This window comes from Mustelus asterias, chromosome 8 (assembly GCF_964213995.1).
Source record: "Mustelus asterias chromosome 8, sMusAst1.hap1.1, whole genome shotgun sequence".
In the NCBI taxonomy this organism is placed as follows: domain Eukaryota; kingdom Metazoa; phylum Chordata; class Chondrichthyes; order Carcharhiniformes; family Triakidae; genus Mustelus; species Mustelus asterias.
The window spans coordinates 50318924-50346219 of record NC_135808.1 but is presented as its reverse complement, the minus strand read 5'-3'; the positions used below and the strand labels follow the sequence as shown (position 1 = coordinate 50346219).

The 27296-nt window shown below is 46.9% G+C and overlaps 1 long non-coding RNA gene and 1 gene segment (V, D, J or C); one reads left to right on the top strand and one right to left on the bottom strand.

Moving 5' to 3' along the window:
- Positions 1–20192, bottom strand: LOC144497136 (uncharacterized). The gene is made up of 2 exons (XR_013498515.1): positions 19971–20192; positions 1–268 (listed from the first exon to the last, which is right to left on the bottom strand). It is a non-coding gene; the product is annotated as an uncharacterized LOC144497136 (long non-coding RNA).
- LOC144497132 (Ig kappa chain V region Mem5-like) lies at positions 16815–27187 on the top strand. The segment is given in 4 exon segments: positions 16815–16958; positions 17145–17447; positions 19720–19758; positions 26323–27187. Coding segments are annotated over 4 exon segments (720 nt in total).
- Positions 27188–27296: the final 109 nt, after the last annotated feature.

Here is a 27296-nt window from a genome sequence, read left to right as displayed (position 1 = left end):
TTTGGAAAGAAATAACTCAAGGCTTTATTGATGAGAAGAACTATTTACAATGAAGGGTTTAACAGCACAACGATACAGGTCTACTCCCAACAACATCCTGACTCCAACTGAAGCCTCCAGCCCCAGGAATGATCACCCTCACTCCCGATTGGCCCAGGTTCACACCCTCGCACTCCATTGGCTCCAGCCTGGTCATGTGGCCCGTGAAGGATTGCCCCTTAAAGGAGCCAGGCTCACACACTCCTTCCCCCGTAACATCTTGGACTCCCTATGATAAAACGCAAAGTAAAACAGTTAACACAGAGGCAGAGAAACAACAATATTACAGAAGGGACACCAGGGAAAGACAGTTCATAATGTCAGCTGGTCCAGAGATTTCCGGAACCTTGCGGAACGCTGCAACTCTGTCAGGGGCTCTTCAGCAGCCATCGACACAGGATCCACTGATGGGGTGGACGTGCTAACCACCTCTGGAGCTCGGCCCTGGACGGCCCTTTCCTCTGACTCACCCACCCAAGCCAGAGGCTGCCTTGGCCTCACCATGGACATGGAGCTGTCTTGTTCAGAGGCTGCTACACACAAACTGGATACAGGGCCCACTTGCTCAGCTCCTGGAACTGGCTCTACTCTCTTGCGTAGGTGGCCAACATGCTCCTTAATTCAACGGCCCTGTGTCTCCCCCAAATATGAGACTGGTCCCGTCTTCTCCACAACTCTCCCTGGTACCCAGGCAGGTCCGCCACCCAAATTCCCTCTCAACACATGGTCGCCATCATTAAACAATCCGCCCCCTTTCTGAGAGTCACAATATTCTTTCTGAGAGGCTTGCCGAGCCTCCACCCTCCCCGACAAATTTGGAGACACTAAATCTAAACAGGTACACAGGCACCGACCCATTAACAACTCTGCAGGTGTGACCTCAGCATGACCCCAGTGATGGCGTGAGGTGTAGTGTTGTATGACAGCAAATAACTGCCCAATCACAATGGAACGGCCTATGAACCTGCTTCACATGAAGCCTTGAACGTCAGCATGGCTCGCTCCACCAACCCATTCGAGGCAGGATGGTCGGGGGCTGACCTGACAGGACAAATGTCATTAAACTTGACCAAAGTCTGAAATTCATCAGCGTGAATGCTGCTCCGCTGTCTGATAGCAACGCTTCAGGAAGACCATGGATCACAAAGACCTGCCTCAGTTTATCGATGGTAAATGGAGCTGTGATGGGTCTCATGAGCTGATCGTCCAGCCACTTGGAATGGGCATCGACTAACATCAGGAACATCTGCCCCAAAAAATGTCCAGCCAAATCTGCATGAAGCCGTGACCACGGACAGCCCAGACAATCCCAAGGGAGCATGTCTGCTGATGATTTGATTTGATTTATTATTGCCACATGTATTAACATACAGTGAAAAGTATTGTTTCTTGCGCGCTATACAGACAAAACATACCGTTCATAGAGAAGGAAACGAGAGAGTGCAGAATGTAGTGTTAGTCACAGCTAGGGTGTAGAGAAAGATCAACTTAATGCAAGGTAAGTCCATTCATAAGTCTGACAGCAGCAGGGAAGAAGATGTTCTTGAGTCGGTTGGTACGTGACCTCAGACTTTTGTATCTTTTTCCCGACGGAAGAAGGTGGAAGAGAGAATGTCCAGGGCACATGGGGTCCTTAATTATGCTGACTGCTTTGCCGAGGCAGCAGGAAGTGTCAGCAGAATCAATGGATGGGAGGCTGGTTTGCGTGATGGATTGGGCTACATTCATGACCTTTTGTAGTTCCTTGCGGTCTTGGGCAGAGCAGGAGCCATACCAAGCTGTGATACAACCAGAAAGAATGCTTTCTATGTTGCATCTGTAAAAGCTGGTGGAGGTAACGCTTGCTGAGTCGGACAACTCTCTCACACTGTCCAACCGTTTGTTCAATGTCTCTGTCAATGCCAGGCCACCAGACATAACTTCTGGCCAACACTTTCATTCTGCTCTGGCCAGGTGACACTTGGAGCAATGGCCATTGCCCAGGGGGTGGACGCTGACAGAGACCCCCCGACAATAGCACCCCATCTTCGCAGGGTATCTGGTCCCTGCAATGTAAATACAGCTTCATTTGCTCTGCCTTGTCCAAGTGCCACCCGGTCAGTACCATTTTCTTGCTCTTTGCTAACACCGGCTCCCTATCTGTCCACGTCTGAGTGTGGGCTGCTGAGACAGGCAGGGTGACCAAATAATGCAGAGCCAATACTATCTCCTGTGGAACAGGCGGTGACGGTATGGTCTGTGGTAGCGGCAGGCGGCTCAATGCATCTGCATTTGAGATCTTGTTCCCGGCCTCTGCTGGAAGGTTTCGCTGTTTACTGCCAGCAGCAATGCCCATCTCTGCCCCTGGCAGAGACAATAGGTGGCACTGGCTTATCCTCCCGGAAAAGCCCCAACAATGGCTTACGGTCTGACACGATGGTGAAATGCCGCCCATAGACGTATTGGTGAAATTCCTCACTGTGTAGATAACTGCTCGGCTTTCTTTGTCGATTTGTGAGTACATTTTCTCAACGTCTGACAAAGTCCTCAAAGCAAATGAATTTGGCCTCTCCGTCCCATCTGCCATTCTATGGGATAGAACTGCTCCAACTCCATATAGCATCAAAGAGTTACACAGCACAGAAACAGGCCCTTCGGCCCACCATGTCTATGCTGACCATCCAATACCAATCTATACTAATCCCATTTACCAGCACTTGGTCCATAGTTACTCTGCCTTGGTGATTGAAGTGCTTGTCCAGATGCTTCTTAAATGTAGCGAGAGTTCCTGCCTCCACCACCCTCTCAGGCAGCGCATTCCATATTTCCACCACCCTCTGGGTGAAAAATTCTTTCAGAGTTTTAACAACACCAGGTTAAAGTGCAACAGGTTTATTTGGTCGCAAATGGCTTTAACCTGGTGTTGTTAAAACTCTTACTGTGTTTACCCCAGTCCAACGCCGGCATCTCCACATCATGAAAAATTCTTTCTCAGATCTCCTCTAAACCACTTCCTTCTCACCTTAAACCTATGCCCTCTGCTCTTAGACACCTGTGCCATGGGGAAAAGTCTCTTACGATCTACCCTATCAACACCTCTCATAATTTTGTAAACCTCTATCAGATCCCCTCTCAGCCTCCTCTGCTCCAGGGAAAACAAATCCAGCCTATCCAGTCTCTCCTCAAAGCTGAGACTTTCCATCCCAGGCAACATCCCGGTGATTCTCCTCTGCACCCTCACCAGTGCAATCACATCCTTCCGATAGTGTGGTGACCAGAACTGCGCACAATATTCCATCTGTGGCCTAACCAATGTTTTATAAAGTTGTACCAAGACCTCCCTCCTGCCATGTTCGAAGCCCCCGGACTAATGAAGGCAAGCATTCCAATTGCCTTCTTCACCACACTATCGCCCTGTGCTGCCACCTTCAGGGATCTATGGACTTTGCACCAAGGTCCCTTTTTTCCTCAATACTCCCTCGGTACCTACTGTTCATTGTGTATATCCTACCCTTATTAAATCTCCCAAAATGCATCACCTCACAAGTATCAGGACTAAATTCCATCTTTCATTGCTCTGCCCACCTTCCCCATCCCCACTGACACTTCAACAACTTGCCCGGCTTCATTCCCGAGGATTAGATCGAGCACTGGCTCATCCCGAGTCGGATTGTCGACGTACTGACGCAAAGAGCTCTCCTGGAATCACTTTACAAATTCTATCCTGTCTAATCATAGAATCATAGAATCCCTACAGTGCAGAACTAGGCCATTCAGCCCATCGAGCCTGCGCCAACAACAATCCCACCCAGGCCCTGTCCCCGTGACCCCATGTATTTACCCTGTTAGTCCCTCTGACGCTAAGGAGCAATTTAGTATGGCCAATCAATCTAACCTGCACATCGTTAGACTGTGGGAGGAAACCAGAGCACCCGGAGGAAACCCACTCAGACACGGGGAGAACATGCAAACTCCACACAGGCACCCGATGCTGGAATTGACCCTGGATCGCTGCCGCGGTGAGGCAGCAGCGCGAACCACACTGCCACCGTGACACCCCTTTCACACTAAGGTGATTCCAGTTAATATTGGTGAGGTTGAAATCCCCGACTACCACAGACCTATTCCTCTCACACCTCACTCTGTGATTTGCCTACATATCTGTTCCTCTATCTCCCTCTGAGTGTTGGGAGGCCTGTAGAATCATCCCAGTACAGTGATCGCCCTTTATATTTCTCAGCTCCACCCATATGGCCTCATTTGAAGAGCGTTCCAATACATCGTTCCTCATTACTGCAGTAACTTTAATCTCTTACATCCTCTCTTACATCTCCCCCAATCACGCCTGGAACTTCAATACCCTGGAGTATCGAGCTGCCAGTCCTGCCCTTCTTTCAACCATGTCTCAGTGATTGCAACAATCTCATATTTCCACGTGCTGACCAACTCGCTAAGTTCATCTGCCTGACCAGACAGGTTCCTTGTATTAAAATAGATGCAGTTTAGCCTTCCAATCCTCCCATGTACCTTATCATGCCCAAGTCTTCTCTGCCTGCTGGACTGACCGAGTTTTCCTTCTATATCTGACTGAACCTCGCTCCCAACTGTACATCTACAGTGTGTCCCATCCCCCTGCAAAGTATGAGGAGGCATCAAAAGTGATTCCGAATGGTTTGCTCGGGTCAAAGTGCGCGAGCAATGACGATGATTGTGAAGCTGGTTTGACTTTTACTAAAGTTTCTTTCTGCGCTTCTCCCCAATTCCATCGCTGATGTTTGTTTAGAAGCTGGTGTGGGGAGGGGGGAACCAGAATTGTTGCTGAGTTCAGCAGGGACCTTCCAGTTGAGGAAGCCATTGGGAGGCTGGTGATCAGGGAGTGGGGGTGTTGGGCCAGCCATTGGGAGGCTGGGGAATGGGGGGTGGGGGTGGGAGTGTCGGGGATGGTGATCGGGGGAGGGGGGAATTAGGTTGGGGAAGCCATCGTGAGAACAAAGAACAAACAAAGAACAATACAGCACAGGAACAGGCCCTTCGGCCCTCCAAGCCCGCGCCGCTCCCCGGTCCAGGATTGAATCCTGAATCCAGGATCCCCGCCCAATTTTCCAGCCTATCTACATACCAATATCCTATCCACCGAGCTGTCCCTCACAGCTACGATGCTTTGTTCATTACAACCTATTAACTCACCCCCACCCCCCCATTCCAGACCATGTGATCTCCAGGGAGAGGCGAAAACCCAGAGTGAAAAACCCCAGGGCCAATATGGGGAAAAAAAAAAAATCTGGGAAATTCCTCTCCGACCCCTGAGGCGATCAAAACGAGTCCAGGAGATCACAATGGCCCTGATCGGAAAATGCTTCCCAACCCTAGTCATTTCCACTTCCACGAACACCATATGAATTCCCTGCCCCCGAGACAGGTTCCCAACTATCCGCAGTCTCGCTCTGTACTGGCACCAGCAAGATGATCATAGAATGAAGCCTTGAAACGAGAAACAAGGAACAATTAGCCCGCGCCGCTCCCTGGTCCAAACTAGACCACTCTTTTGTATCCCTCCATTCCCACTCCGTTCATATAGCTGTCTAGATAAGTCTTAAACGTTCCCAGTGTGTCCGCCTCCACCACCTTGCCCGGCAACCCATTCCAGGCCCCCACGACCCTCTGTGTGAAATATGTCCTTCTGATATCTGTGTTAAACCTCCCCCCCTTCACCTTGAACCTATGACCCCTCGTGAACGTCACCACCGACCCGGGGAAAAGCTTCCCACCGTTCACCCTATCCATGCCTTTCATAATTTTATACACCTCTATTAAGTCTCCCCTCATCCTCCGTCTTTCCAAGGAGAACAACCCCAGTTTCCCCAATCTCTCCTCATAACCAAGCCCCTCCATACCAGGCAACATCCTGGTAAACCTCCTCTGTACTCTCTCCAAAGCCTCCACGTCCTTCTGGTAGTGTGGCGACCAGAACTGGACGCAGTATTCCAAATGTGGCCGAACCAACGTTCTATACATCTGCAACATCAGACCCCAACTTTTATACTCTATGCCCCGTCCTATAAAGGCAAGCATGCCATATGCCTTCTTCACCACCTTCTCCACCTGTGACGTCACCTTCAAAGATCTGTGGACTTGCACACCCAGGTCCCTCTGCGTCGCTACACCCTTTATGGTTCTTCCATTTATCGTGTAGCTCCTCCCTACATTATTCCCACCAAAATGCATCACTTCGCATTTATCAGGATTGAACTCCATCTGCCATTTCCTTGCCCAAATTTCCAGCCTATCTATATCCTTCTGTAGCCTCTGACTATGTTCCTCACTGTCTGCAAGTCCTGCCAGTTTTGTGTCGTCCGCAAACTTACTGATCACCCCAGTTACTCCTTCTTCCAGATCATTTATATAAATCACAAACAGCAGAGGTCCCAATACAGAGCCCTGCGGTACACCACTAGTCACAGGCCTCCAGCCGGAAAAAGACCCTTCCACTACCACCCTCTGTCTTCTATGACCAAGCCAGTTCTCCACCCATCTAGCCACCTCCGCTTTTACCCCATGGGATCCAACCTTTTTCACTAGCCTACCATGAGGGACTTTGTCAAACGCTTTACTAAAGTCCATATAGACAACATCCACGGCCCTTCCTTCGTCAACCATTTTGGTCACTTCTTCAAAAAACACCACCAGGTTAGTGAGGCATGACCTCCCTCTCACAAAACCATGTTGACTATTGTTAATGAGTTTATTCCTTTCTAAATGCGCATACATCCTATCTTTAAGAATCTTCTCCAACAACTTCCCCACCACGGACGTCAAGCTCACCGGCCTATAATTACCCGGGTTATCCTTCCTACCCTTCTTAAATAACGGGACCACATTGGCTATCCTCCAATCCTCTGGGACCTCACCTGCGTCCAGTGACGAGACAAAGATTTGCGTCAGAGGCCCAACGATTTCACCTCTCGTCTCCCTGAGCAGCCTTGGATAGATTCCATCAGGCCCTGGGGATTTGTCAGTCTTTATATTCTCTAACAAACCTAACACTTCCTCCTTTGTAATGGAGATTTTCTCCAACGGTTCAACACTCCCCTCCGAGACACTCCCAGTCAACACATCCCTCTCCTTTGTGAATACCGACGCAAAGTATTCATTTAGGATCTCCCCTACCTCTTTGGGCTCCAAGCATAAGTCCCCACTTTTGTCCCTGAGAGGTCCGATTTTTTCCCTAACAACCCTTTTGTTCCTAACGTATGAATAAAATGCCTTGGGATTCTCCTTAATCCTGTCTGCCAAGAACATTTCGTGACCCCTTTTTGCTCTTCTAATTCCCCGTTTGAGTATTTTCCTACTTTCATTGTACTCCTCCAGAGCTCCCTCCGTTTTTAGCTGGGGTGGGGCAGGGATGTGGGAGGATGCCAGGCCCACGGGTGGGATTAGGCCCCGCCCACTGGTGTAAATCCCTGGTGGATTTTGTGAAACACCGAGTGCCGGAAATTCAACTGACTGAGTACGCCCAGAAAACGGCAGGAAAATCTCCTCAACGGCACATTGTTTTTCAGGAAATTTGCCCCCATCTTTTGGAGAAAGTGTTGGACACAATGTACATTGGACATGACCCACTAATAACACTCCGTCTACCTTCAACTCATTGTTTAACCTCCAGTCCACCTCCTGTTCCAATCCAGATGTTTCAGTCAATGAGCCAGATAGATCTATAACACAGGAGGAGGCCATTCAGCCCCTCATGTCTGTACTAGCTGTTTTACGAGAGTCATTCACAACTAACAGCTCAGTTTAATGTGTGTTGTGGGAAAATGACTGGAATGTTTTATGAGAGACAGAACGAGTGAGAAACATGAACTGATCAGAGAGATTCAACACTGATTTCAAGAGAGTCAGACATGTTCAACTCAGCCGCTTACATTTGTTAATGAGCCACTAATATGTTCGATAAAGAAATGTCTCTGGAGGTTGTGAATAAAAACGGAAGTGCATAGAATTTGAGGAAAGCTTTTGCCATGGATAAGGAATTGGTTCGGAGATAGGAGACAGAGAGTAGGGATAATGTGTGTGTATTCCAATCAGCAAGCTGTGAATAGTGATGTCATGATGTGGAGATGCCGGCGTTGGACAGCATCTCCACATCATAATAGCACATAATTATGAAGAAAGTAAGGATGTGTGGGATAGAGGGAAGTTTTGCCGATTGGCGAAGTAACTGGCCATCTCATAGAAGACAGAGGGTGGTGGTGGATGGAAAATTTGCAGACTGGAAACCGGTTACCAGCGGTGTACCACAGGGATCAGTGCTGGGTCCTCTGCTATTTGTCATTTTTATAAATGACTTGGAGGATGGGGCTGAAGGGTGGACCAGTAAATTTGCTGATGACACCAAGATTGGTGGAGTAGTGGATGAGGTGGAGGGCTGTTGTAGGCTGCAAAGAGACATTGATAGGATGCAGAGCTGGGCTGAAAAATGGCAAATGGAGTTTAACCAGACAAATGCGAGGGGATTCATTTTGGTAGGACTAATTTAAATGTGGATTACAGGGTCAAAGGTAGGGTTCTGTGGAGGAACAGAGAGATCTTGGGGTTCATATCCATAGATCTCTGAAGGTTGCCACTCAAGTGGATAGAGCCGTGAAGAAGGCCTATAGTGTGTTGGCGTTCATTAACAGGGGGTTTGAGTTTAAGAGCCCTGGGGTTATGCTGCAACTGTACAGGACCTTGGTGAGACCACATTTGGAATATTGTGTGCAGTTCTGGTCACCTCACTACAAGAAGGATGTGGAGACACTGGAAAGAGTGCAAAGGAGATTTACCAGGATGGTGCCTGGTTTAGAGGGTAGGTCTTATGAGGAAAGGTTTAGGGAACTTGGGCTTTTCTCTTTGGAGTGAATGAGGTTGAGAGGAGCCTTGATGAGGTTTATAAGATGATGAGGGGGATAGATAGAGTGAACGTTCAAAGACTATTTCCTCGGGTGAATGGAACGGTAACTAGGGGGCATAACTATAGGGTTCATGGTGGGAGATATAGGAAGGATGTCCGAGGTAGGTTTTTTACTCAGAGTGGTTGGGGTGTGGAATGGACTGCCTGCAGGGATAGTGGAGTCAGAAACTTTAGGAACATTTAAGAAGCTATTGGATAGGCACATGGAGTACTTCGGGATGATAGGGAGGAAATAGCTTGATCTGGGTTTCAGACAAAGCTCGGCACAACATCGTGGGCCGAAGGGCCTGTTCTGTGCTGTACTGTTCTATGTTCTAAGAATAGTGATGTCCCCAGGGGTCTGTGCTGAAGCCTCAGCTTTTCACTATATTTGTCAATGACTTGGATGAAGCAATAGAGAGACACATATCCAAGATTACTGAGCACACTAAGTTAGGCAGCTTAGAGGAGGTTACAGAGATAGGGAGGGTGCAGGATAGGGAGGGATTTGAGAGGCAGGATGAGAATGGTAAAATCGGGGCATGGCTGGACCGGGGGTCAGTGTAGGTCAGTGAACACAGGGGGTGACGGGTGAACGGGATTTGGTGTGAGTTCAGATCCGGGCAGCAGAGTTCTGGGTGAGCTGATGATAACGGAGGGTGGTGGGTGTGAGGTCGGCCAGGACAGCATTGGAATAGTAACGTTCAGAGGTAACAAAGACACGGATGAGATTTTCAGCAGAGGATGATGTGAGGCAGGGGGGACTCGGGAGATGTTACTGAGGTGGAACTAGGTGGTCTTAGTGATGGAGTGGATGATGTGGTGGGAAACTCATCTCAGGGTCAAATAGGACACCATGGCTGTGGAGTGTGTGGTTCAGTGTCAGACACTCCAATGGGGAAGGGATGGAATCAGTGTTGAGGGAACAGAGTTTGTGATGGGGTCTGAAGACAATGGAAGATGGAGTTCAATGTGGAGAGTGTGAAAACACCCACTTTCAACCGAAGAAAGAGAGAGCAGAGTAATCTTTGTGATGTGGAGGATTTGGGGGTCAGATCGGGGTCAAAGTTGAGGCCAATGTTGTAGAGAGTCTGGTTGAGCAGCAGACAGTGCTCAGGGGGAGGGATGGAGTTTGTATCGGGAGCTGAAGACCAATGGCTTTGATCTTCCCAATGTGTTTCCCAGTGAGCCTGGCTCCTCAGTCCTGACTGCTCTGAGCTGCTGTTCTTTTCACTGATTGGACAGTTATTGTTAGAGATTCAGACCACAGCACAAATCCCCAGTGTCAAAAATAACTGCAAAGACTGTCAGATCGGAAGATTGAAACGTAACCAACAGAGGAAGTGAAAGAAGGAGCTCAGAGCAGCTGGATGTTTGTTACTGAGACGGGAGAAAATGGTGAACCGTGTCCACTACCTCTAATCTCCCAGCACAGAAGGCACAGTGGGATACAGTCAGGAGGGAGTTATCCAAGGAATCCTCAACAACATTCCAGACTCCATGTAGTCTCTCGGTAACATGTCAAACACGGAAAAGGAAACCTCCCCTGGTTACCACATACCGTCCCCCTCAGCTGATGAATCAGTTCTCCTCCATGTTGAAAACCACTTGGTGGAAGCACTGAGGGTGGCAAGGACACAGAGTGTACTCTGGGTGGGGACTTCAATGTCCATCACCAAGAGTTACTCGGTAGCACCACCACACACCGAGCTGGCCGGGTCCTAAAGGACATCGCTGCTAGACTGGGACTGCGGCAGGTGGGGAGGGAACCAACAAGAGGGAGAAACATACTCGACCTCATCCTCACCAACCTGCCTGCCGCAGATGCATCTGTCCATGACAGTATCGGTAGGAGTGACCATCGCACAGTCCTTGTGGAGATAAAATCCCATCTTCACATTGAGGATACCCTCCATCGTGTTGTGTGGCACTGCCACCGTGCTAAATGGGATAGATTTCAAACAGATCTAGCAACTCAAAACTGGGCATCCATGAGGCACTGTGGGCCATCAGCAGCAGCAGAATTGTACTCAACCACAATCTGTAACCTTATGGCCCGGCATATCCCCCACTCTACCATTACCACCCAGCCAGGGGATCAACCCTGGTTCAATGAAGAGCGCAGGAGGGCATGGCAGGAGCAACAGCAAATATACTGAATAATGAGGTGTTAACCTGGTGAAGCTACAACACAGGACTGTGTGCCAAACAGCAGAAGCAGCAAGTGATAGACAGAGCTAAACCATCCCACAACCAATGGATCAGATCTAAGCTCTGCAGTCCTGCCACATCCAGTGAATGGTGGTGGACAATTAAACAACCCCCTGGAGGAGGAGCTCCACGAATATCCCCATCCTCAATGATGGAGGAGCCCAGCACATCAGTGAAAAGAAAAGACTGATACATTTACAACTGGATACAGCAATGACTCTGTCTCCTGACAATAATCCAGCAATAGTCCTGAAAACCTGCGCTCCAGAACTTGTCGCGCCCTTAGCCAAGCTGTTCCAGTACAGCTACAACACTGGCATCTACCCGGCAATGTGGAAAATTGCCCAGACATGTCCTGTATACCAAAAAACAGGATAATTCTATTCTGGCCTCTTACCGCCCCATCAATCTACTCTCAATCATCAGTGAAGTGATTTAAATTGTTGACAGTTCTATCAAGCGGCACTTACTAGCAACAACCTGCTCACTGACACTCAGTTAGGGTTCCGCCAGGGTCACTCAGCTCCTGACCTCATTACAGCCTTGGTTCAAACATGGACAAAAGAGCTGAACCCCAGAGGTGAGGTGAGAGTGACTGCCCTTGACACCAAGGCAGCATTTGACCGAGTGTGGCATCAAGGAGCCCTCGCAAAACTGGAACCAATGGAAATCAGGGGGAAACTCTCCACTGGCTGGAGTCACACCCAGCACAAAGGAAGATGGTTGTGGTTATTGGACTTTTAAGTTTAAGTGTCAGTATTAGTGTCACAAGTAGGCTTACATTAACACTGCAATGAAGTTACCAGGAAAATCCCTTAGTCACCACACTCCGGCGCCTGTTCGGGTACACTGAGGGAGAATTTAGCATGACCAATGCATTTAACCAGCAGGTCTTTCGGACTGTGGGAGGAAACCGGAACACCCGGAGGAAACGCAAGCAGACACGGGGAGAGCATGCAAACTCCACACAGACAGTGCCCCATGCCAGGAATTGAACCCGGGTCCTTGGCGCTGTGAGGCAGTAGTGTTAACGAGTGTGTCACCGTGCCACCCAATATGATGAGAAGATGGTTGTGGTTAGCGGATTGCAATCTGAGATTGCCTTGGGACATCACTGCAGGAGTTCCTCAGGGGAGTGTCTGAGACACAACCATCTTCAGCTGCTTCATTAATAACCTTCAGAAGTGGGGATGTTCACTGATGATTGCACAATGCTCAGCACCATTCACAACTCCTCAGATATTGAAGCAGGAACATTCGTGCCACACAAGTGCCACGGAATCACCATCTCCAACAAGAGAGAATTTTAACATCTCCCCTTGACATTCAATGTCATTACCATTGCTGAATCCCCCACTGTAAAATCCTGTTGGATATGATTGACCAGAAACTCAACTGCACCAGCCTATAAATACTGTGGCTACAAGAGCAGGTCAGTGGATAGGAATCCTGCGGTGAGTAACTCACATCCTGACTCTCCAAAGCCTGTCCACCATCTACAAGGCACAAGTCCGGAGTGTGATGGAATACTCTCCACTTGTCTGGATGAGTAGAGCTCCAGCAACACTCAAGAAGCTCAACACCATCCAGGACAAAGCAGCCCCAGTTGATTGGCACCCATTCACAAACATTAAATCCCTCCACCACTGTCGGACAGCAGCAGCAGTGTGTGCCATCTATAAGATGCCCTGCATGAACTCACCAAGGTTCCTGAGGCAGCACCTTCGAATACCATGACCACTATCATCTGGAAAGACAAATGTAGCAGATCCCTGGGATCAACACCACCAGGAGATTCCCCTCCAAGCCACACGCCATTCTGACGTGGAAATACATCTCCATTCATGCACTGTCGCTGGGTCAGAATCCTGAAAACGCTCCCTAACAGCACTGTGGGTGTATGTACACCTCATGGACTGCAGCAGCTCAAGAAGGCAGCTCATCACCACCTTCTCAAGGACAATTAGGGATGGGCAATAAATGTTGGTATAGCCAGTGACACCCACACCCCGTCAATGAATACATTTTTAATAATTCCTACTTTACACAATGTCCCATTCGATCTGTTAAAGTCTGGATCCTGTCAGCAGGATATTTGACTGCAAGAGCCTTCACCACTGTGTCTACTTCTGTCCACAACCAAAATCCACACAGAACCTGAATTTATATAGCACCTTAGTGTACAACATAGCCCATTATGTTTCACAGAGCAGCGTAAGAGGAATGGGGGAGGGGCTGGGGGTAGTTTAGGAAGAGAGATCGAAGCTTGGGTGAAAGAATGGAGTTTGATGAGGAGAGAGACATGGAGAGGGGGAGGGATTAAGGGTGGGAGGTCAGAGAGCAGGGCCTGGGCGTCTGAAGGCTCTGCTGTCAATGGTGGGATGAAGGAAGCAGCGATGGGCCGCGGAGCAGAGTCAGCAGATGGAAGGTGAGGGAGAAATGTGAGTCTGGAGCAGGAACGCAGGGTAGGGAGGAGTGAGGTCATGGAGGGAATTGGAGGGCAGTGAGGTCAGGGGTAACAGGTCAGTGAGGCCAACGGTAACAGGTAAATGAAGTCAGGGGCGATAGATCAGTGAGGTCAGGGGTGATAGATCACTGAGGTCAGGGGTGATAGATCAGTGAGGTCAGGGGTGGTGTTGGAACGACACTTGGTATGAGACAGGATCCGGACCCACTTCATTTGGGACAAGTTGGGGTTTATGGATGTGGGGAGCTGGGTGAGGATATCGGAATAATGGAGTTAGAAGGCGGGACATGCAGGGATAAGGGTTTCTGTACTTAAGGGACTGATGTAGTGTAGAGACAGACAATGTTGTAGAGATGGAAATAAGAGGCCTACATGATGGAGAGGATGTGGAGTTTGAAGCTCAGCTACTGGAGGCTCCAGTGGGAAGGAGGCCCATGTTTACTGGTCCCTATTGGAGGCTCCAGTGGGAAGGAGGCCATGTTTACTGCTCCCTATTGGAGGCTCCAGTGGGAAGGAGGCCATGTTTACTGCTCCCTATTGGAGGCTCCAGTGGGAAGGAGGCCATGTTTACTGCTCCCTATTAGAGGCTCCAGTGGGAAGGAGGCCATGTTTACTGCTCCCTATTGGAGGCTCCAGTGGGAAGGAGGCCATGTTTACTGGTCCCTATTGGAGGCTCCAGTGGGAAGGAGGCCATGTTTACTGCTCCCTATTGGAGGCTCCAGTGGGACATCATGGTCGATGTGGAGCAGTTTCTTTCTGTTGTAAACATGTCATTGCCCACCTTTGCGGAGGTCACAAAATGGATAAAAGGGAACTTGTCTCTGTGATGTGCAGGGAATTCGAAAAGGTATTTGATAAATTGCCACATCAAATGTTACTACACAAGATACGATGGTGTGTGGGTAAGACGATGGTGTGTGGGTAACATATTAGCATTGATAGAGGATTGGTTAGCTAACCAAACAGAGAGAGAGGATAAATGATTGTTTTGGGGTTGGGAAGCTGTAATTAGTGGAGTTCTGGAACAATCAGTACTGGGACCACAACTATTCACAATCCGTATCAATGACTTGGATGAAGGGAGTGAATGGAGCTGATGTCCCAATTACACTAAGATAGGTGGGAAAGTAAGTTTTCAAGAAGCGGTAGAGAGTCTGCAAAGGGATAGGGACAGGGGAAGTGAATGGCGAAACATGTGGAGTATATCCTGGGTAAATGTGAAGGTGTCCACTTTGGCAGGAAGAATAGAACAGCAGTAAACTATTGAAATGGAGAGAGATTGCACAACTCGGTGCTACAGAGGGATCTGGCTGTCCTGGGACATGAATCACAACAAGTTAGTCTGCAGCTACAGCAAGTGATTAGGAAGACAAATGGAATGTTGGTGTTTATTACCAGGAGAATGGAATATAAAAATAGGGAAGTTTTACTGCAGCTGTACAGAGTCTTGGTGAGACCACATCTGGAATACTGTGTACAGTTTAGGTCTCCTTATTTGGAAAAGGATATCATTGTGTTCGAAGCAGTTCAGAGAAGATTCACTCGACACATTCCTGGGGTGAGGGGTTATCTTATGAAGAAAAGTTGGACAGGTTGGGCCTGAACCCATTGGAGTTTAGAAGAATGAGAGGTGATCTTATTGAAACATATCAGGTTGTGAGGGGACTGACAGAGTGGATACCAGGAGGATGGTGTCTCTTCTGGGGCAGAGTGAGCTGAGAATACAGAAGAACAAAGAGAATGAGCGGTGTGCCACAGGGATCGATGCTGGGTCCAGTTATTTGTCATTTATATTAATGATTTGGATGAGAATATAGGAGGTATGGTGAGTAAGTTTGCAGATGACACCAAGATTGGTGGCATAGTGGACAGTGAAGAAGGTAATCTCCGATTCCAACCGGAATTGGGCCAGTGGGATGACGAATAGTGGCGGGAGTTTAATTTAGATAAATGCGAGGTGATGCATTTTGGTAGATTGAACCGGGCAGGACTTACTCAGTTAATGGTAGAGCACTGGGGAGAGTTACAGAACAAAGAGATCTAGGGGTACAGGTTCATAGCTACTTGAAAGTGGAGTCACAGGTGGACAGAGTGGTGAAGAAGACATTCGGCATGCTTGGTTTCATTGGTCAGAACATTGAATACTGGAGTCAGGACGTTTTGTTGAAGTTGTACAAGACATTGGTAAGGCCACACTTGGAATACTGTGTACAGTTCTGGTCACCCTGTTATAGAAAGGATATTATTAAACTAGAAAGAGTGCAGAAATGATTTACTAGGATGCTACCAGGACTTGATGGTTTGGGTTATAAGGAGAGGCTGGATCGGCTGGGACTTTTTTCTCTGGAGCGTAGAAGGCTGAGGGGTGATCTTATAGAGGTCTATAAAATAATGAGGGGCACAGATCAACTAGATAGTCAATATCTTTTCCCAAAGGTAGGGGAGTCTAAAACTCGAGGGCAGAGGGTTAAGGCGAGAGGGGAGAGATACAAAAGTGTCCAAAGGGGCAATTTTTTCACACAGAGGGTGGTGAGTGTCTGGAACAAGCTGCCAGAGATAGTAATAGAGGCGGGTACAATTTTGTCTTTTAAAAAGCATTTAGACAGTTACATGGGTAAGATGGGTATAGAGGGATTTGGGCCAAATGCAGCAATTGGGGTTAGGGGTTTTTAAAAAAAGGGCGGCATGGACAAGTTGGGCTGAAGGGCCTGTTTCTATGCTGTAAACCTCTATGACTCTATGACTCTATGAGATAAAGTGATGGAGAAACTGAGAGGAAGAGAGGGAGGGAGAATGAGAAGAGAGAAAGAAAGAGTGAATGAGAGGGTAAACAAGGAGTGTGAGATGGGAAGGACAAGAAAGGGAGACAGCGAGAGTGTGGTGGATAGAAACAGAGACTCATGGAGAGTTACTCAGAGAGTGAAAGAGACAACAATGAGGGAGAGATATTAATAAAGTGAGGGAGACAGACTGAGGGACAGATATTGAGAGAGAAAGACTGAGACTGAGAGAGAGACTGAGGGTCAAATATTGAGAGAGAGAGAGAGAGAGAGCGAGACAATGAGTGAGGGAGAGATTTCGAGAGACAGAGACTGAGGGACAGAGACTGAGGGAGGGAGAGAGAAGAAGAGGAAGTGAAAGGTGCTGACGTGGTTTCTCTGGGTCAGACCATTTACAAACTGAGGAACAGGCAGTGAGACTCTGACAGGCTGCAGCTTTATAAAGCAGAGCCCAGTGAAGGGAGAGTTTATCAGTAACCAGGCACAGGGACACGACCACACACCATGATTTCAGCCATCCAGCTGCTCTGGCCTCTGGCATTCTGCATCGCAGGTACAAATCTCTCTCCTTCCACCTTGAATATTTTCCTGCTCTCCATTTCAATCCAATTCGCCTGACTTGTGATTGAAGGGAAAATGCTGAAAGGAGAGGAACAGTCAGTGTCTCCAACAATATCTCATTGTACAGCGTCTTTCTGTGACAGTTCTTACTTCACTCTGTTTCTCTATTACCCCTCAGGTATCAGTGGAGACATCATCATGACCCAGTCTCCCCCGGTGCTGTCAGTGAGCCTGGGCCAGACCGCCACCATCACCTGTACGGCCAGTCAATCTGTCAGTTACTATGTTGCTTGGTACCAACAGCGGGAAGGACAGAAACCGGCTCTGCTGATCTACGATGCATCAAATCGATTCACAGGAATATCCGACCGATTCACCGGCAGTGGATCTGGGACAAGATTCACCCTGACAATCAGCAATGTACAGAATGAGGATGTCGCTGATTATTACTGTCAGCAACGTCAGAGCTTCCCTCTACACAGTGATACAGAGCCTTACAAAAACCCCAACACACACAGCACCACCTCCTGTACTGACACATCCCACAGTTTAATATAATATATAATAATGGACACACAGTCCCACCTCCTGTACTGACACATCCCACAGTGTTATATAATATATAATAATGGACACACACTCCCACCTCCTGTATTGACACATCCCACAGTTTTATATAATATATAATAATGGACACACAGCACCACCTCCTGTACTGACACATCCCACAGTTTTATATAATATATAATAATGGACACACAGTCCCACCTCCTGTACTGACACATCCCACAGTTTTATATAATATATAATAATGGACACACAGTCCCACCTCCTGTACTGACACATCCCACAGTTTTATATAATATATAATAATGGACACACAGCACCACCTCCTGTACTGACACATCCCACAGTTTTATATAATATATAATAATGGACACACAGCACCACCTCCTGTACTGACACATCCCACAGTTTTATATAATATATAATAATGGACACACAGTCCCACCTCCTGTACTGACACATCCCACAGTTTTATATAATATATAATAATGGACACACAGTCCCACCTCCTGTACTGACACATCCCACAGTTTTATATAATATATAATAATGGACACACAGTCCCACCTCCTGTACTGACACATCCCACAGTTTTATATAATATATAATAATGGACACACAGTCCCACCTCCTGTACTGACACATCCCACAGTGTTATATAATATATAATAATGGACACACAGCACCACCTCCTGTACTGACACATCCCACAGTTTTATATAATATATAATAATGGACACACAGCACCACCTCCTGTACTGACACATCCCACAGTTTTATATAATATATAATAATGGACACACAGTCCCACCTCCTGTACTGACACATCCCACAGTTTTATATAATATATAATAATGGACACACAGTCCCACCTCCTGTACTGACACATCCCACAGTTTTATATAATATATAATAATGGACACACAGCACCACCTCCTGTACTGACACATCCCACAGTTTTATATAATATATAATAATGGACACACAGTCCCACCTCCTGTACTGACACATCCCACAGTTTTATATAATATATAATAATGGACACACAGCACCACCTCCTGTACTGACACATCCCACAGTTTTATATAATATATAATAATGGACACACAGTCCCACCTCCTGTACTGACACATCCCACAGTTTTATATAATATATAATAATGGACACACAGTCCCACCTCCTGTACTGACACATCCCACAGTTTTATATAATATATAATAATGGACACACAGTCCCACCTCCTGTACTGACACATCCCACAGTTTTATATAATATATAATAATGGACACACAGTCCCACCTCCTGTACTGACACATCCCACAGTTTTATATAATATATAATAATGGACACACAGTCCCACCTCCTGTACTGACACATCCCACAGTTTTATATAATATATAATAATGGACACACAGCACCACCTCCTGTACTGACACATCCCACAGTTTTATATAATATATAATAATGGACACACAGTCCCACCTCCTGTACTGACACATCCCACAGTTTTATATAATATATAATAATGGACACACAGTCCCACCTCCTGTACTGACACATCCCACAGTTTTATATAATATATAATAATGGACACACAGTCCCACCTCCTGTACTGACACATCCCACAGTTTTACATAATATATAATAATGAACACACAGTCCCACCTCCTGTACTGACACATCCCACAGTTTTATATAATATATAATAATGGGCACACAGTCCCACCTCCTGTACTGACACATCCCACAGTTTTATATAATATATAATAATGGGCACACAGTCCCACCTCCTGTACTGACACATCCCACAGTTTTATATAATATATAATAAAGGACACACAGTCCCACCTCCTGTACTGACACATCCCACAGTTTTATATAATATATAATAAAGACAAGAAAGGAAACTGGACAAATTATTTGCACTGTCCACTACACACTCCAGTCCCTGTGGTGTCCACCGCTCGCTGAAGGCCTCGAGTTTCCCTCTTACTCTCCATGTCCACATATGAAGAGCAGCTGAAAGATTTATCATCTCAAATTAGAATTCTCAACTCTCCCAACAAAACACTGAGACATTGAGAGAAACAGAGAGAGAGAAAGAGTGAGAGAGAAGAGATGAGTGAGTGAGTGAGTGAGGCAGAGAGCAGAGGTTTTTGTACAGCTCCTGCACTGGAAGCTGTCAGTGTGCCTTACGTTCGGTAAAGGAACCAAACTCAGACTGAGTAAGTAAAGCCCAATCCTCCGTTATTAACCCTTTCAATGCTGAAACTTTCTCAAACACAAATGCTGAATAGTTGAAGGTGTTGGTGAGGAAGCTGCAGTCAATGAAATGGTTGATTGAAGAACATTGTGTGGAACAGGGAGCCCAGCTGTATTTCTTTCCTTCCATTCCCCCCTTTAAGCAGCAAGATATAAGTAAGCAGCTTTTACCCACCGTGTGGAGGAGATCTGGACGTTTGCAGACTGTGCTCACATTCCTGCAGCATGGAGTGAAATCACTCTCTAGACTCCTGTCAGTCTCAGTGTGACACACACAGGCAGAGTTTGATGTGAAGTCGGACTCCCTGTCACACTCTCTGATATAACTGATCACAGCACCAGCACAGTGAGACACCGAGGTGCCACCTCCCCCAGCTTTCACTCTGCTCTCTCCACTCCCTGCTGATCTCTTGCTAAAGTTCTGATGACAAACAGCTACAGCACGGCCCACAATCCAGTGGCTTCAGTGTTCCAGGCTTTTGGGGAGACTCTCAGTTACTTTCTCTCTGGGACGAGTTCAGTCCGATATTTATCCCGGATCCAACATCACTGAAAATGCTGATTGTTCTCATTGCTGTGTGTGGGATCTTGCTGTGTATACGTTGTGACCAGTCCTCAGACAAGGTCCCTCATTTGTTAACTTCCTGAACCGGATCCCAATTTTGTTTTGCTCCTGGGTGAGGAGTAATCAGCTGGAACCCCGCACTCGATTGGTCACAACAAGGTTCATTTAAAATGGATCCCTTCACCCGTGGAAACCTTACACAGTCCACGTAGTCCTTTATTAGCCTTTGAATCTCTACAGTGCAGAAGGAGGCTATTCAGTCCATCGAATCTGTACCAACTCTCTGAAAGAGCTTCTTACCCAGGCTCCCCACCCTATCCCTGTAACCCTGCGCATTTACCATTGCTAATCCACCTAAAGAACACACTAGGGGTAATTTAGCATGGCCAATCCATCTGACCTGCAGATCTTTGGACTGTGGGAGGAAACTGGACCATTCGGAGGAATGTCTCAACTCACAATCTGTCACACAGCACCAGTACACACAGCTCAGGTGTGCAGTTGGATTTTTAACCCATTTCCCTGTTGTTTCCTGAAAGGTAACAAACAAACATGTCTTTCACCCCAGAGTCAGTTTACTTTGAACTCAGACCATTTCCACATTCTGAGGTATAACTCAACAGCAGATGGGTTTTGGATGTCTGCTGAGATGTGACAATCAGTCTCCATTGTTTCCGTATCAAAAGGAGATTAAAGTTTAGTCTGAGACATTTTTTCTATCTCCATTTCTATTTCCTGTTTGATGAAATCCCTGACATCTTTCAGGTGTGACATTCCATCTTCTCTCAGGACAATCAGTCAAATATAACCCACATCGGAATTTTCCAGAAGCTGGTCACTTTACATTCTCGGCCATCTTGGCTCAGTCATCGTCTCATAGAAATTTACAGCACAGAAAGAGGCCCTTCAGCCCATCCTGTCTCTGCCGGCCATTAAGCACCCAACTATTCTCATCCCATTTTCCAGCACTTGGTCCATAGCCTTGTATGGTTTGGAATTTCAAATGCTCATCTAAATACTTCTTAAATGTTGTGAGGGTTCCTGTATCTACCTTTGTTTCAGGCAGTGAGTTCCAGATTCCCAACAGCCTCTGAGTGAAAAAGTTTTTCCTCCAATCCCTCAAAATCTTCTGCCTCTGAGATTAAATCTATGCTCCCTGGTTTTTGAATCTGCTGCTAAAAGGGGAAAAGTTTCTTCGTATCTGCTCTATGTCTTCATAATTCTGACCTGCTGCGGTTATACAGGTCCTTGGTGAGGCCGCACTGGGAATATTGTGCGCAGTTTTGGTCTCCCTATCTCAGGAAGGATATATTTGCTCCAGAGGGAGTGCAGAGAAGGTATCCCAGACTGATATCTGTTATAATGGGACTGATGTATGAGGAGACATTGAGTTGGTTAAGACTTATATTCACTGGAGTTCAGAGGCAACTCATGGAGACCTATAAAATTCTAACAGGTGAGGGGGATTAGTGAGGTAAATACATGGGGTTATGGGGTAAGAGTTGATGCAGACTCGATGGACCGAATGGCCTCCGACTGCACTTTAGGGATTCTATTGTCCATGTCTGTGCCGGCTACCAAGCACCTATCTATTCCAATCCCATTTTCCAGCATTTGGTCCGTTGCCTTGTATGCTTTGGAATTTCAAGTGCTCATCTAAATGTTTCTTAAATGTTGTGAGTGCTCCCAACTCCACCACCCTTTCAGGCAGTGAGATCCAGATTCCCAGCACCCTCTGGGTGAAAAGATTTCCCTCAAGACTCTCAAAATCTGCTGCCTCTGTGATTAAGGGGAAAAGTTTCCTCATATCTACCCTATCTCTGTCCCTCGTAATTCTGTCTTTCTGCAGTTATACAGGGCCTTGGTGAGGCCACACTGGGAATGATGTGTACAGTTTTACTCTCCTTTTCTGAGGAAGGATGTTTTTGTGACAGAGGGAGTGCAGCAAAGGTTTACTGGAATGATTTCTGCGATAGTGGGATTGATGTAGGAGGAGAGATTGCGTTGGTTAAGATTTTTTTTTTTTTAAAGTTTATTTATTAGTCACAAATAGGCTGACATTCACACTGCAATGAAGTCACTGTGAAAATCCCCATGTGGCCACATTCCGGCGCCTGTTCGGGTATACTGAGGGAGACTTTAGCTTGGCCAATTCACCTAACCTGCACACCTTTTGGACTGTGGGAGGAAACCTTAACACCTGGAGGAAACCCACACAGACATGGGGAGAATGTACAAACTCCACACAGACAGTGACCCAAGCCGGGAATCGAACCTAGCCCCCTGGCACTGTGAGGCAGCAGTGCTAACCACTGTGCCACCGTGCTACCCCCACTGCAGTTCAGAAGAATGAGGGGGGATCGCATAAAAATCTATAAAATTCCAACAGGACTAGACAGGGTAGATACAGGAAGCATGTTCCCAGTGCTGGGAGCGTCCAGTTTGAGGGGTCATAGTCTGAGAATATGGGGTAAACCTTTTAGGACTGAGGTGAGGAGAAATTCCTTCACCCAGAGAGGCGTAAACCTGTGGAATTCACTATCACAGAAAGCAGTTGAGGCCAAAATATTGTACGTTTTCAAGAAGGAGTTAGATTTAGCTCTTGGGGTGAATAGGATCAAAGGATTTGCGGGGGAAGACAGGATCTGGCTACTGATTGGATGATCAGAAATCTTCATGATGAATAGTGGAGCAGGCTCAAAGGGCCGAATGGCCTCCTCCTGTTCCTATTTTCTGTGATTCTATGCAGACCAGCATTTATTACCCATCCCTAATTGCCCTGGTGAAGATGGTGCTGAGGTGGTGGAATAAGTTCTACTCCAATGAGTATCGGCCCAACCTGCTCAAGCTTTCCTCATAAGACAATCCATTACTCAGTGGAATCAGCCTCGTGAACCTTCTCTGAACTCTTTCCAATGCTACTATATCCTTCCTTAAGTATGGAGACTAAAAGTGTCCACAATATTCCAGGTGTGATTTTCTCAAGGTGCTATACAGCTGTAGCAAAACATCCCTACTTTTATACTCATCCTCATTGCAATGAAGAGCAATATTCCATTTGTCTTCCTAATTTATTGCTGTTCCTAGATGGAAAGACATCCAGATCACTCGATAGAATCTCTCCAGTTTACTAGTATTCTGCTCAATCCTCCTGCCAAAGTGGACAACCTCACATTTTCCCACATTATATTCCATCTGTCAATGTTTTCCCACTCACTGAACCTATCTCTATCCCTTTTCAGACTCTGCATCCTCCTCACAACTTGTATTTCTACTTTTCATTTTATCATCAGCACGTTTAGTGACGTTCCTCTCATTCCCTTCATCCAGCTCATTAATATAGATTGTAGAGTAAAACCCTAAACAACAACCATCTTCCATTGTGCTGGGTATAACTCCAAAGAGCGGAGAGTTTTCCCCTGATTCCCATGGGCTCCAGTTTTGCGAGGGCTCCTTGATGCCACACTCGGTCAAATGCTGCCGTGATGTCAAGGGCAGTCACTCTCACCTCACCTCTGGAGTTCAGCTCTTTTGTCCATGTTTGAACCAAGGCTGTAATGAGGTCAGGAGCTGAGTGATCCTGGCGGAACACTAACTGAGTGTCAGTGAGCAGATTATTGCTGAGTAAGTGCTGCTTGGTAATCGCTCTGGATATGTTCAGATCACATTGCTGATGATCGAGAGTAGACTGATGGGGCGGTTATTGTGCGGGTTGGATTTGTCCTGGTTTTTGTGCACAGTTCATAACCGGGTAATTTATCACAATGTTGGGTTGCTGCCAGTGTTGTAGATGTACTGGAACAGCTTGGCTAGGGACGCTGGAAGTTCTGGAGCACACGTCTTCAGGACCTCCAGAGGAGGTCGAGATGGATCATCCACGTGGCACTTCTGGCTGAAGATCGCTGCAAATGCTTCAGCCTTATCTTTTGCACTGATGTTCTGGGCTCCTCCATCATTGAGGATGGGGATATTTGTGGAGCCTCCTCCTCCAGTGAGTTGTTTAATTGTCCACCACCATTCACGGCTGGATGTGGCAGGACTGCAGAGCTTAGATCTGATCCATTGTTTGTGGGATGGTTTAGCTCTGTCTATCACTGGCTGCTTCTGCTGTTTGGCACACAGTCCTGTGTTGTAGCTTCACCAGGTCAATATCTCATTTTTCAGTATGTCTGCTGTTGCTCCTGCCATGTCCTCCTGCACTCTTCATTGAACTGAAAGCAGCAGAGAATCCACAGAAACAGAATGATACCTCAAATCCCACATCATCCAGGCTGAGATCCAGTGCAGTATTGAGCGAGTGCTGCACTGTCAGAGGTGCCGTCTTTCAGATGAGACAAACTGATATCTGTCCTCTCAGGGGGTGTGAAAGATCCCATGGTACCATTGGAAGAAGAGCAGGGGAGTTCACCCCGATGTACTGGTCAATATTTATCCCTCAATCAACATCACTACAAATCTGCTTATCTGTTCATTCTCACTCTGTCCCTGGGATCTTGCTGTGCACAATGAGCTGTAAAACACTTTGGGACATTCTGAGGTGGTGACAGGTGCTATAGAAATGTAATTCTGTCTTTGAGGTTGGAGATTCCTGATCCTAACCCTCACTCATTATCCACACACTCACACCCTCCAGAGTTCATGGGGTCATTCGGAGCAGTGACCCTGTCTGACCCCTGGACACTGAGACTAATTCTAACCTCACCCTTGACCTCGGCCAAGTGCTGAGGGTAAGGTTTGAAATGAAATCTGGAAGCTTCTACACTGACAGCCAATCAGAATCCTGTGTGAAGTGTGTTGATCCAAGTCTGCTGCAATGTTCTGGGATAAAGTTCTCCTGATCTGTGTGTGATCTGAGGTTTGTTGATGCTCAACCTGTTTCCCCCAGACAGACTGAACAATAGTTCCAGCTTCCTGACTGGTTAACAGTCTCTTAAAGGGACACTGTGTCTTTAAATACTCTCACTATTAACCATTTCAGTGCTGAATTTGTTGTAACTTTCTTTATATATGCAAAATGATTTAACCAGCTTCAAACCAAACCTTTACCCCCAGACACTGAACTAATTTGAAATCGAACGTGCCACTTTCCCTTGAATCCCATCAGCCTGTAATTTTAAACAGCATTATCCGTCCTCCAGTCCTCCCACACCACACCTGTAGCCAGAGAGGATTGGGAAATAATGGTCAGAGTCTCTGCTTTTTCTTCCCGTGCTTCCCTTCGCATCCTGGGATACATTTCACCCGGGCCTGGGAATTTCTCCACTTTCAAAGATGATAAGCACATTAATATCTCCTCCCACACTATCATTATCCCATTGATTATTTCACAATCCCTCCCCTCCTGAACTACAATGTTAGCTTTATCCCTCTCATTTGTGATATCTGATGTAAATTATTCATGAAGAACCATCACCGTGTCTTCTCCCTACACACACAAGTTACCTTTTTGCTCTCCAATCAGCCCTATTCATTCCTTAGTTATCCTCTTTGCAATGTCCCACGCTATTGCTTTGTGTGAACATATTTGTTCTGAACTCTATCTCCAGCTCGAATATCTTCCCACTGCTCTGACACTGATTTACCTTCAAGTCGCTGTTTCCTCTCCATTTTGGCAAATCCCAGTTTCGTGAAATTGGCCTTTTCCCAATTTAAAACGTTTACTCTTGATCGATCTTTCCCCTTTTCCGTAACTACTCTAAATCTAACTATATTATGATCACTATTACCCAAATGCTCTCCCACTGATACACCTTCCACATGCCGAGATTCATTCTATAAAACTGCCCAAAACTGCCCCTTCTCTTGTTGGGATTGTTCCGTGCTGGTTAAAAAATTTCCCCCGGAATGGATTTTCAGAATTCTGCAACATCGAAACATTGACACTGATTTGATCCCAGTCAATATTCGGGAAGTTGAAAGCCTGAAAATAGCAGCGATTAAAATTCCTTCTCTTCTCTTTCAGCCCGTGAGAATTCACAACCCACGCTGACCCTGCTGCCCCCCTCCCCGGAGGAGGTCAAGACCAAGGGCACTGCCACCCTGGTGTGCCTTGCCAATCACTTCTATCCCGATGAGGTGGAGGTGAAGTGGAAGAAGGATGGTGCAGCCATTTCCAACGGGGTTCAGACCAGCAACTACCTGCGAGCTTCAGACAACACCTACAGCGTCAGCAGCCTGCTGACCCTCTCTGGCTCCGACTGGGAGTCCAACGCCCGCTTCTCCTGTGCCCTCACCCACGTCAGCCTCTCCTCGCCCCTCAGCAAGAGCGTCAGTAGATCAGAATGTGCCTAGAGTGTTAGAGACAGTCCACAGAGGAGGCACAACTTGAAATAGAACAGGGGTGAGCTGGGAGGGCAAAGGTCATTATCAGCATTGAATTACAACTCTCTTCCTCCTCGGGACTGGGTCTGAGACACTTCTGAGGGTCAGGGGTTAAAGCACATTATTGGGGCAGTGTAGAGGGAGCTTTACTTTGTATTTAACCCTGTGGTGTTACTGTCCTGGGAGAGTTTGATGGGGACAGTGCAGACTCGTGATAACAAGTACAACCTCTGGAAGATGCTGAAGAGTGTCAGCTGTACAATAATAATGTGACCCTGTGAAGTGTCTGCTTCAGTAAACCAGACCTCCTTCCTGCTCACCCTGCAGTTACAATTGAAGCTTTAGTCACTGTTTAAAGGGACAGGATTCTCATGTTATTGAGAAAATCTCCACAAGTGTTTTAATAAACCTCCATTCTCCCTGTGAATTTCTCCAGCTTCCTCTGGCTGGGCTGTTTTTTCTGTCAATGTCAATGTGTAAAAGGTAATAAACATTAAGAATATTCAGTTTCTGTCTGGTGAGTGCTTTGGAAATGTCCCACCTCCCCATCAGCTGATTGGCTGCATTTCACCAAGTGATTGTCCTGATTGGCTGTTTGGCCTGTCAATCAATGAC